General features: G+C 49.9%; 1 protein-coding gene across 2 annotated transcripts in view; it reads right to left on the bottom strand.

The window, feature by feature from the left end:
• Positions 1 to 5,594: 5,594 nt before the first annotated feature.
• The window catches only part of LOC102017407 (angiopoietin-4-like), a 12,211-nt gene continuing 5,550 nt past the window's right edge, over positions 5,595 to 12,255 (bottom strand). For both annotated transcript variants that reach the window (XM_013510012.1, XM_013510011.1), the window contains 3 exons: positions 10,752 to 10,918; positions 6,707 to 6,837; positions 5,595 to 5,986 (listed from right to left, as the gene is read on the bottom strand). In XM_013510012.1, coding sequence (XP_013365466.1) covers positions 5,820 to 5,986; positions 6,707 to 6,837; positions 10,752 to 10,918 — 465 coding nt within the window. In that variant the 3' untranslated portion in view covers positions 5,595 to 5,819. The remainder of the gene's footprint in view (positions 5,987 to 6,706; positions 6,838 to 10,751; positions 10,919 to 12,255) is intronic.

Here is a 12,255-nt window from a genome sequence, read left to right as displayed (position 1 = left end):
CAAACAGTTACTGAGCCCCCACTGTGTGTCAGAACCAGTGCGAGCTCATTGTTCACACTGGGGGAGTGAGCACAAGCAAGGAATTTTACCTCTCTGAACTACAGTTTCTCTAGCAATCAAATGGGGGTAATAACACTTGCATTGCAAAATGGTCTAATGACTAAAGGAGATCATGTGGGAAACACTTCAGTCAGAGCCCAGCACACAGCAGGCACCTGATAAATTGCAGCTTGCGTCACTATGAAGAGGAGGATGTGTTTTGTTCCTCTAACGATCTAAGAAAACTAAGGACAAGGGTTATGGTGCAGATGCCCAGGTGGAAATCCTGGATCCACTGCTCAGTGAATGACCTTGGACCAGTCCCTTCATCTCTGAGAGCCTCAGTTTCCCCATCTGAACAACTAGCAGCAACTTCCACCTCCACTGGCTTTGTTAAGAGAGGAAGCAGGGGCTGGGGATTTAGTTCAGCAGCAAAGCGCCTGCCTGGCAAGCGCAAGGTCGTGAGTTCAGTTCCCGGTACCAGAGAAAAACCAAAAAAAAAAAAGAGAGGAAGCAAAGAAACCAGCAAGTGCCCAGCACACAGTAGGTACACAGTACACCTAAGCTCCCTTTCTGTCCCCTCACTATCCTGACACACACACGGACCGTGGATAGCTGGGACAGAGTGAACAGCCCTGGTGGAGACTCTAGCAGGCAGCTTTGGTCTTGCTTGAAGAGCAGGTTTATTCTTTCTACTGGGGACAAGGAGTGACCCGTGCCTTTCAGAAAAATGTCCATCCTCAGGGTCACTGTCATCCTGAGAATGGTTCCATATCCATGTACTGATAGGACTCAGTGCCTCAAGGTTTTCAAGTGACCTCTTCAGTTGCTGAGATTCAGTTTGGCAATTTGGAGTGGACTTAATTTTGCCCCTGCAAAATCTCATTTCCTGCCCACATTTACTCTGCAGAGTTTCCCTTGAAGTCTAAAGGTTCAGGGTGCCATCTGGGACCCCGAGAATTACAAGTTTTCCCAAACTAGTCCACCTGCTTGGCAGCCCAGTGAGCCTGTCACAGAAAGGTCCTCAGTACCGAGGCCAAGAACTGCAGCCTCACAGCTTTTTCTTTTTTTCAACGACTGACTTGGACAGACGGCCAGCATTATCAAATCAAGAGATTTCACACTGCAAAGCTGGAATCGGACTTCTCTGGAAAAAGCCAGAATGTCCCCCCAACGCTCAGCTGCCTCCTCGCGGGGCGGTAAGTGGCTGCAGCTGCAGAACTGGAGTGCATGCCCTCCAGTTTGCCACAGAGCTCCCACTCCCTGTTCCTGCCCCTGAAACTGGGGCAAAGGTCAGCTGCTGTCTGTCCCCCTGCTCCGGCCTGGCCCTCACCCAATTCACTTAGAGAAGGAAGGAATCTAATGAAGGTGTTCTTTTTTATTTTTATTTTAAAAGAAGGAATATTGCCAAGGCTAGCCTGAAACTTCTGGGCTTAAGCTATTCCCCTACCTCATCCTCCTGAGCAGTTAGACATGTCAGATGTGTGCCACTGTCCCCAGGGGAACAGGGGCTCTCAACCTTGGGTGTGTACCAGAGTCACCTGGAGCGCTTGTGCAGCAAATCTCTGGGCTTCACCCCAGAGTGGCTGACTCGGGAGTCTGGGTGGGGCTGGAGTCTGCATTGCTAATGGGTCCCCAGGAGATGCTCCTGCTCCTGGGCCCACACTTCGAGGGCACTTGTCAGGGGCACAGTGAAAAGCCAGCCTGCTTGGGTTCAAATCCAAGCTGTGCCCCTTACCCTTGCCTACGTGACCTGGAACCAGTGCCCTGACCTCTCTGGGCCTCTATTTCCCCATCTGTGAAATGAATTTTACAGGTCACCCTCACAGGCAGGTTGTGAGCAGCTGGCAGAAGATGACAGCTCCAGGGTCTCAGCGACCTCACTGTCACTCTCATTCTCACCACCTGCCTGGGATCCTTTGACAATCAGGGCAGAGCTATTTATTTGATACCCAGTTTGGGGGGTTGGGTTTCTTCATATTTGGGGTGTGCCCAGGGGAGTGTGCCGGCATGAGAATAACTGCTGTCATGGTGGCCTGAGGACTTCACACAGCTGGCCTGAGGGCTCCCCAGGAGTGAGAAGGATGGGAGTACAGGAAGGAACCACTGTCCCCTTTCCCCGCAGTGAGCCTGTGCTGGTCCCTGCTCTGTGCCCAGAGGAAGCCAGAACCGTGCCAGAGAGTCCTTCTTGGAGCTCTGTGCAGCACACCCTGCAATCCCCTCCTGGTACTATGGACACATGTTACTGATTACACCTGGAAACCCACTTGCCCACTCAGACCATCACATCTGGGAGACAGTCACCACCACTGGAGGCTTACACATTCCTGTCTGGGGACACACTGCACTATCCCTAACAAGGGGTTGGTCCTGGGGACAGTGAGGGGTCAGACTGAGGACAGTTTGCAGCTCCCAGGTGTGCACAGTCCAAAGTGTCCAGACCACTGTCCCCTTCTCCAGGGCCTAGGAGACTGCATGTTCAGAAGAACCTGAACATGTGACCTCGCAGCCACACAGCCTCCTGTCGGTGTCCCCTGGGTGCCACTCCATTCTCCACACACAGCACAGCACCCAGCTCCCATGGGCTCAGGTGAGCACCTCTCCATGCTGTGCTATAGCCACTGCCTCCTCCCATGCCTGCTTGACCTTAACTGAGGCAAGAATCTGCTCACATGGGTCATGCATCCTGCCTGGACACACCCGGCAAAGATCCGTAAGCTGTCTCCCAGTGAGGCACGTAGTAGTTGTAAGGTTGGACCAACCGCTGCCCGCAGGAAGTTGTGGCTCCTCTTGTTTTTACTACACAGCCGTGGGAGATCTGATGGGCTGTTAATCTGAGGGTGAGCATAGGACCTGACATCTCCAGGCTTTGCGGCCCTCTGGGAGGCTTTAAAAACTTTTGGTTTGGACAGGTGTGTTGGTGCAGGTCTATAATTTCAGCAGCTCAGGAGGCTGTAGCATGAGAATCAAACGTCTGAGGACAGCCTAGTCCCTTAGTGACACACTGTCTTAATATAAAACTTAAAAAGCATTGGGAACATAACTCAATGTTCTTTTGATTCTGCCCTCAGTATAATAAACAAGAGAACAAAGAAACAAACAATAAGAAAAACTTTTTGTTTCCTCTAAACAGGACATTGACAGCAGGTGGGAGCCTGACAGGGCACCTCCAGTCAATCAGAATGCTCAGCGTCCCAAGGGAGGGAAGGGTCCAAACCCAAGAGGCCCCGAGAGCCTGGGGAGGATGTGAGCACCAGGATCCCAGGGCTGGTGGGGGACTGTCCATGGGGAAATGACAGTCTGTGATCCCCAAGTCTAAGCTGACAGAGAAATGTTCAGAGGTTCCGGGTCAGCTCCATGAACACCCTGCTTCACTGTAGTGAGCAGAACTATGCACCTGGAACCAAGCCCCATACACTGACCACTGGTAGAGCACCTTGTTATCCTGATGCCTCAGTTTCCTCATCTGAAAAACAAAGGTTTGTTCTTGGTACAGACATTTGAACATCTCAGCCTTTTAGCCAAAACAAAAGATGATGAGATAGAAGAGCTCAGTTCATCAGGCACCAAAGAGCTGAGCAGCTGTGGCTGAGGCCAGGACAGAGTGAGGGTGAGGACTCATGCCTGGTTTGTTTGCACTTTCTGTCCACAGGGTCTGGGCACCTGTAAAGTGCCACAGTGCTGAATGCAAGAGGAAAATGGCACAGAATTTGGATCAGTTAGACTGGGACTGGAGATGGAAGCTTGAGTTCAGATGCAGCCAAATCTCTCTAAGCCTCCATTTCCCTTTCCACAAATGGGCTAATAATGTTCTCAGACACTGTTGTTAATATTCAGAGCACTACCGTGTATGACAGGCCCCAGAACAGGCAGGCAGGTGGCAGGTGCACTGCAATGGGACAGCTGTGAGCAGCCGTGGAGCTCAAACATGGACCCTACCGTCCCAGCAACCCTGGAAGTGGGTGACATTAACTCCTCTCACAAACAAGGAAGCTGAAGCACAGAGAAGGTAAATAAGTTTCCCAGACTCACACAGCTCTGTGTGGCAAGCTGGGGCACAAAGCCAGGCAGGCTTAGCAACTGATAGCTATTAACATTAGTATATTAAGTCCTAGAGATAATCCAGATCTCTGAATAGGTCCTACATAAGCACCGTCATCACTTCATGAAATGAAAGTACATTTTGGAACAGGATGGGCTCCCAACACTGAGTTAAGCTGGCCTGAGTCCATGAGAATTGGAAGGGGCCAGCTACATGTCAGCTGGCCAGAGCAGTGCTCAAGGTCACCCTAAACCCTCCCAGCCAGCAGCCTCAGAGGCCCACAGGTTTCCACAGATGACAGAGTTGTGGATGCAGATGGGCCTCCTGCCTTCTGAGGAACAGGGGAGCATCCCCAGGGCCACATTCTGCTCTGCCTGTCCACACAGGCTTTCTGTCCTCAAACCCTAGTGCCAGGGAGAGGATTCCAGATGCTGATTCTTATCCAGTTCTGTTTGTCCTGGGGCATGTCCTTCTCTGCCTCCTGTTTCTCAGTTTCTCATCTGTCAAATGGATGACTAAACTGTGTTTCTAAGGGACTGGTGTTCATCTCTCCCATCCATCCGTTTTCCCTCCCTTCATCCCTCCAGTATTTCATGAATATCTATTATGTGCCAGGCTCTTTTCTGGGCTCCATGTGAAACCAACAAACTAAAATCACTCCCTTACTGTTACCTGTTTTACTAAACAAAGTTAAAAGATAAATCACAGCCCTGTAGGAACATTTTATAAAGATACACAGAGATATAAACGTCCCCAAGCTTTTGTCTTGTACACTGGTGACATGCACAGTGCCTGCTATGTATTGGGTGTACCCTGTGTGCCAAATGAGCAAACAGGGCTTATTTGGATGTACCACAACTTGAGGCTAAGGTTTCTGAGTCCCAAACAATGTTCTACTGAGAGCAGTCTCACAAAGCTAAACCTAGGGAGACTTCCCTACTTTATTTAAGTAGGGAGATCCACATATTTTGCAGTTCTCTATCCCCTCCTCTCTGCCTCCTCAGCCCACAGGAGCCCTGGTCTGAAGAATTGTCCAGCAGGGTCTCCAGCAGGTCAGATTGAATTCCCAGCTCCCTCACTAGGGTTCTGAGCTTCTGGAGGGGACCTGAAGGACAGGAGAAAGGACACAGCATCCTCTCATTGAACAACAGTATTTATCTTACTTATTTGCGCCCTACCTGCTGAGTATGAGAAGAAAATCAGTGAGAGATGCAGAAGATGCATCTGCCTGGGTGTTTTTAGCCTGTTCTGTGCAGAGGGAAGGATGTCAGGCCCCACAGTTTTACCCCCAAACATTATTTATACATGTGCAATGTACACACACACACACACACACACACACACACACATCATAGCCTCTATCATCCTTGCCATCCTCTGAGGACTGCATTCATAGAAGAGTGAACAGAGGCTGAAAGAGGGTGGTCACTATGCCACAGTCACACACTCCATCCACAGACACATTGTTCTAAGCCACATGACATTCTTTAATAAGTCAGGTCAGTTGGGAACATTCACAGAGAGTCAGGGCCATGTGTAACATCAGACTTGAATATTTTATGCAGTAGGAAACTACTGTCCTCTGACACAGGGCCATTCTCAGCATGAATTGAGAACCTAGAGTCTTGGGGGTGGTCACACCCACAGTCTGCCTGACCTTCAGGAACCTGTGTGATGCAGATGCTATTGCTGCTCTTACTGTGCTAATAGACAACACTGAGTGGCCTCCACACTGTGCTCACCAGTTGGGCAAGGGCCGGATCATCATGCGGGATGAGCGGAGTGAATATGTGGGAGCCTCGAAGGAGTGGTGCCAGCGGATGCCATCAACCTTGTGCAAGTGCTCTCCAGCTGGGTAGTAGAGGCCATTGAGGTTGGAGGCACCACACGTGTCAAACCACCACCCTGTAGAAGAGGGGGACTCAGATGAGCAGGGCTGTTGAGCCTTGAGGAACCACTTGGGTGAAGAGGTGAATGGGGGACAACTTACCCTCCCCTCAGCCTGGCCACCTCTCCAGGGCCCCTGCCCCTCCTTGCAGTCTCCAGACTCCTCTGTTTCCTGTGCTGCTCCCTCACTGACCTCCCATCCTTCTGAATCCCTCATGGCTCCATGTCACTTGCTGTTGGTATCTGGTGGCCTCTGTCTCTCTTTGTGAGTCTCTCCCTCTTGGTGATCTCTGGGTACGTGTCACACTGTGTGCCTCTCTCAAGCAGAGTATCTTTCCCTGAGGGCCATCTGTGTCGGGTCTCTGTCACTCTGTCTCTCCCAGATCTCTGTCCCCAGGCACCTCTTCCAGTTGTGCCCAGGGCTGCACTTCCTCTCCAGCTCTCCCTCTGCCTTCCCTGCCCAGTGCAGCTCTGTCTCCACTGCTCTCCTTTCTCTCAGCCTCTGTCTCTCTCTGTCCCTGTCTCTGAGGCTCAGGTCTCTCCTCTGTCCTTCCTGCTCTGTCTCTGACTCATCCCATCTCCCACTCTCTGACATCTGTCGCAGCCCAGGAGCACTGTCTAAGCCGGCGCCGGTGGAGGGTTGTTCCCTGGCCTTTCCTCAGTGCCGGGGCTAGGAGGGGAGGTGGTCTGAAAGGGACTGTGGGGCCTGCAGGGAAAGTAGCACCGACCCTAACTCACCTCCAGTCAGTGCCTTTGCACAGTTGCAGCCGCAGTTGTCATGGTCTGCGTCGTGGGTGCTGAAGTTATTGCTTCCCAGGATCCGGTGCTGCCCATGCAGTGCTGCACCACTGTGCTTGTCTAGAAAAATCCTGGGGGCCGAATGGAGGTTGAGATAGGAGAGGGCAGAGAGTCAGGTTGGGGAGACTTTGCCCAGGCTGGGTCTCCCTCCTGTTGTTCTCAGAAGGGGAGCCTCAGCCTGAATGTGATTCTTGTGCCATTTTCCTCAGGATCCTCCTCCTCTGCTCCCTCTCAGACACAAGGCCCCTGCTGTTTTCTGGCCTCCTCATCTCATTGGCTGGGTCTTGGAGAGCGGTCACAGTGACCATAAAGAGGACAGTGGCTGACAGTTTTTGAGCCTCTACCAAGGGGAAGGGTTAACTTGTTCTCATCTAAGCCTCACATGCTTTCCAGAGAAGGAGATGGGGTCCTGAGAGCCCAAGAATCTGCTCAAGGTCTCAGGACCAAGGAGGGACAGAGGCAGATTCTGCCCCAGTATGGCCTGATTTGGGACCCACATGTATTTCGTTGTCTGTTTACCATCCTGCACTCTGGCCCCATTACAGCTCCTCATGTCCACTTGCCTCTTCCAGGAAGCCCTCCCTGACCACACCAGCTCACATGGATCTACAAAGAAGGCACTCCCAGCCCTGTCATCTGCAAATCAGCAGGCAGCTGGGAAAGAGGAGTTATATTCCTTGGCACAGGAGTGGGAGATAGTTGGGAGCAGTTAAAGTTCCATGAGGTGAAGTGAAAGGACTGCAGGTATGGCCAGGGAAGCCCAAGGAAGCACTGGACCCCAAGGCCCTGGGAGATGCCCCTGGAGCAACCCAAGGGACCATGGGGCTGAGGGTGTGGCTGGCACTGTCCCTCAGCTGTCACCCATGGGTTCTGTCTGTGGTGTGAAGGAGCATGTCCTCTGGGTCCTGATGGCCATGACCAGCCGTGAAGCCCCTTGCTCCCTGAGCACTGGGACTGGTGTGGTACTGCCCCCTGTGAAGAGGTGCTGCTATCATGGTTCCGAATTCTTGTGGCCATTAAGGGTCATAGTGTGAGGGGGAGTTCAGTGCTCCCCATGGGAGACACAGTAGAGTCTGTGGCCTCTGAGGACCCCACATCATGGACCACTATTCAGGTGTACTTAGAGGAAGCTCAAAGCGAGACACATCAGATGTGTTATCCTGGTCCACACAGAGCCTGTGTGTCTGTCTTGTAACATCTGGACATGGTTCCCACGCCTGTGTTGATGTATGTGTAGGTACTGACTTTGTGCTGAAGGCCCACTGTGGCCCAAGTGTGCTCTCAGGATCTGCCCTTGGTTCTGGGGCTGTGTGGGTGTGTTTCCCTTTGCAAAGTGCATTTGCATCAGTGTCTGTACTCCATGTGTGCTTGTTTTGTAGCTATGCACCTTATGTGTGTGTGTGTGTGTGTGTGTGTGTGTGTGTGTGTGTATGTGTGTATGGTTCTCTGTGTGTGTCTGTAGTGGAGCCCCTCCACAATACAGCACAGTTCTATCTGTGCATCTCTGTGTGCTCCCTGCACTTGCATTCAGGTCTGTGTAGTACCTCTGGGTAGTAGGTGCTGGGTTATTGTGTGTGTTGTGCCTCTTTTTTGCCTGCCATGGGACCACTTCTTCTGCAGGCCCTGCATGCACCTTGCTGGGCAACAGGAGCTCCACATTGTCATGTCTGACAAATAAGAGCACCCCTTTTACCCCAACACCCACTCCTTACTGCATCTTTAACACTGGGCTTCTCTGTGAGACCCTCCCACCCCATGGGGCCCTAGATCCTGGAGTGTAGGTCCTGGGGCCCAGCATCTGTTTTCCTTTGCTCCCGGTCTCCCAGGATTTTCCTGAATGAGCAGCCACTCTTTAAGATCCCAGGAGCCCTTGCAAGACTGTCCCTCAGGCTTGGCATAGGGGTGGCTCAGCTGGAGGCCACCTCTGCCTTTTTTCAGAATATGCCCACTCCCTGGGGTGCCCTCCCTATCTGCTCTCTGTATGAGAAGAGACCACTAATAACAGCCATCACCTCTTCCTAGGAGTCCTCCCAAGGGCACAGCGTCTCTGGGCCCCTGTGCCTTCCCATTTGCAACCACTGTCTTCTTGGGGTTTGGTTCAACTGTGAATGTACTTCACCCCACAACCACCACGCTAGCCTGGAGTCATCTTGTTTAGATGGGGCCAAGGTCTTACTCCTCCAAAGATGATGAAACCAGCACATGCGAGCATGGGGAAAGTGATATCCTGCTTCTTAAGGCTCTGCAGATCATTAGGTAATGAGAGCCTTTTCAAGCAGAGGCATAGCCATCTGGAGCTAAGGAGCTCCCTGAGGCTCAGACAAAAAGCCAATGAGAGCCCATGCAATTCACATGTGAGGGCAGGACAGGAGCTTCCAAATTTAACACACATGCATATGTATAACACACATGTGTTATGCATGGTGATTGTAGCTTGTGCATTGAGGCAGAAATATGATATTTATGTCTTTGAAGATATCATTTGTACACCTGCAACTTTTACTTAACATTTACCATAATCTATGTGGTTTACTACAGATTATCTCATTTATAACATGGATATTACATTTTATAGGTGGGGAACTGAGGTACAGAGAGATCAAGTAACTATCTTAAGGGCATATTACTGAAAAGTGATGACATGGAATTGATCCCTGGGCAGCCTGGCTCCAAGGCCTGTGTTCTTTAGTGGAATGAAATATTTCTTAGGATATTTCTGCCACAGGCATGCAAATGGCAGCTTCTGGACTTAGGACTGCAGGAATTGTTGCCCAAGAATTGGGTCAAGGAGAGGAGACTCAATGGCTTCATGGGGAAAGACTTGGCAGGCCGCCTCCACATCCTCCTATGTATTTAACATGTGCAGGCCCAAGAACAGGGACAGCACAGAACTGTGCAGCCAGGCTCTGGTTCAAAAAGGGTGGGCCAGCCAAGGCCAGGAGGACTGCCATGGGGACATGGGAACAGCAGTTGTGACACTATTTGCTAAGCAGTGACTGTGGGCAGGTGCTGTGTAAAGGCTCTCTGAGTAACATCTCATTCATGCCCCAGCCTGGGAACCCATTTTACAGATGAGAATGGGAGAGACTGCCTAGAGTCACTCAGGGAGAAACGGGTGGCATTAGAATTTCAGTCTGTGCTTCAGTGGCTTAAGTAGTAGCCAGCAGGTTGTTGTGGCACTTCAGGAGGAAGGTGATCTAGTTGGGGAGAGTCCTTTAAGGACAGGTGTCAGGTCCACCTCACTGGGGGAATCAGGGCATTCAATAAGAAGCAGGGGGACAGGACACATCACAAGCGATTCTCACAGTTGCATTATGTATATTGAGTTCCAGGGGCAAGGAGACCTGGGTTCAAATCCAGACTACCTAACTAATTGCTTTTGATGGGAGACTTCAGTATCTTAGTTTCCAATTTACTAAAGTAGTCACAGTAATACCCATCTCAAAGTGTTGCAGGAGGGATTAAATGGGGTGTCTGGACCACAGCAGGATCACTTCTTTGCCTAAACGTACCAAAACCAGGCTGCGGAAGGAGTACAGAAATGTGATGATTTTGTAGTATCTTCATACTCAAGATCATTCTGCTTTGGACACACTGAGATTCAGAGCAACTTGATCTGGATTTACCCAAGTGAGAGCTGCTACAATGCCAGAAAGAGTCACAGTCTCCTGCCTCCCAGCCCGGGACTTTTGCACCTCACCCCCGGGCACAGCACAGACTGGACAAGACTCTTCTCCCTTCTGGATCTGAGTCCTTGGAAAGTCCCTTCCTGGTCTGGGGATGATGACATCAGTGACATTCTCTACATCCCATTCTCTTGACTCAGTTGTCAAAGTGTCCTGAAAGCTAACCACCTGGCTCCAGATCCTGGAAAGTGGGCCCAAATCAGGCACATATGATAGAAGGAGGAGACACCCAGGAACTGGCTTGTGCCACCAACTCTTCTGCCATTGGAATGGGACCCCAGAGGACCCACTAAACCCACCTGTAAAACTGCTCCTCACTGCCCAGCTGGAAACGCTCAAAGTTGGCGTAGAACATGTTGCCATCCCAGTCTTCCACCTCCATGCGCAGAGAGTAGTTTTTGCTGCTGCTGAGCTGGTGCACCACCTCGTTCCCCAGCCAGTGCTCCTCAGCTGGGTCTCCAAATCCCTATGGTGGGGAGAGGACAGAGTGGGATGAGTGCCCAAGAGGGAGGCTAGGTCCCTGAGCAAGCGACTAGGTTGGGCAAGTTCTGAGGCCACTTATCCCAAAGCACCGTTTCTGATGATCTGCATAAGGAGTCTTGGAGGGAGACCACCACCTCCCAGAGGAAAAAGAGTAACACATTCGTAAATGTAAAATCCCACTACAAATAACTGAAATCATGCTTGTCTGAAGCTCAGGAACAGAGAAAATTAATCTTTGTTGGTAAAAGTGAGAATAGCAACTCCATTTGAGGGGCTATTGGGTGGAGGGAAGCACAAGGAGGATTCCTTGAGTGCTGGATGTCTACATCTGAGTGAGTCACAGGGGTTAACATGAGAAATGACTGAGCCATATACTTCATATTTGTGCACTTACCTGCATAAGTATTAAACCTCAGTAAAAAAAAAATTATATATATATATATATATATGTATATATATACCAGGCACTGAAATGGAGTACAGACTTTGTTTGAGGACAGGGCAGCAAATGCAAAATTTCAGCCACATAAAAATGTATGAAAAGCTAAGAGCACCTGGAGTGTCTTGTCATCAATGTCCAGGAGCTGGAAACCAAAGCTTCTGGCAGAACACTGATTCAGCACCAAAGACAGGACACACAGAAGCCCTGCTCCCACAGGTGCCAGTCACTAGCTCAGGGTTAAGGTCCAGCTTTCTTTTGTGTATTTATGCATCTGAGCCCCTGATTTCCCTTTGTTATTTCGATGACTTCTTTAAAAGAACTCAACTGAGTCAAGAACACTCATGACTTAATTTGCTATTAACATTTTTTATCAAATGGAACAGCAAGCAGATATACATAATAATATTGCTGTATTGCCTTGAGGGTAACTTTTTCTAGTTTTTTTTTTTTTTTTTTTTTTTTTGCTCTTCAGAAAATTAACTATTTTCATGTCAACTTGCTAAATATGCTTTCCTCAAAATTTAATTAGAAGGTGATGAGGTAGTACATCTCATCTTGTAAAAGGCACAAGGTCTTTGAACTGGTGATTTCATATTACTGAATTTGACCTGCAGATGTGGTCACAGATGTATAAAAGGGGCAAAAAAAAGTCATTTCAGCAATGTTGCCAGGGGTGTGGGCGAATTTCTCTTTGGTTAACTCCTTTACATTTAAAAAATAAATTTAGCAATGTATATCTTTTTCAAAAAGTGAAACAAGAGCAAAACTTTTATTCTTAGGAAGTATGTCAGAAATTTCATAAAAAGGTTCATTTTCAGAGAACAGGGTCCTGGAAAATGCCTGGACACTGGACCAATCTCTTTGAGGGTAGGTGGCTT

The sequence above is a fragment of the Chinchilla lanigera genome, unplaced genomic scaffold (genome assembly GCF_000276665.1).
Source record: "Chinchilla lanigera isolate Chin_1 unplaced genomic scaffold, ChiLan1.0 scaffold00195, whole genome shotgun sequence".
NCBI classification, from domain to species: domain Eukaryota; kingdom Metazoa; phylum Chordata; class Mammalia; order Rodentia; family Chinchillidae; genus Chinchilla; species Chinchilla lanigera.
Note: the sequence above shows the minus strand (reverse complement) of the source record. Positions and strands in the feature narration are given on the sequence as shown.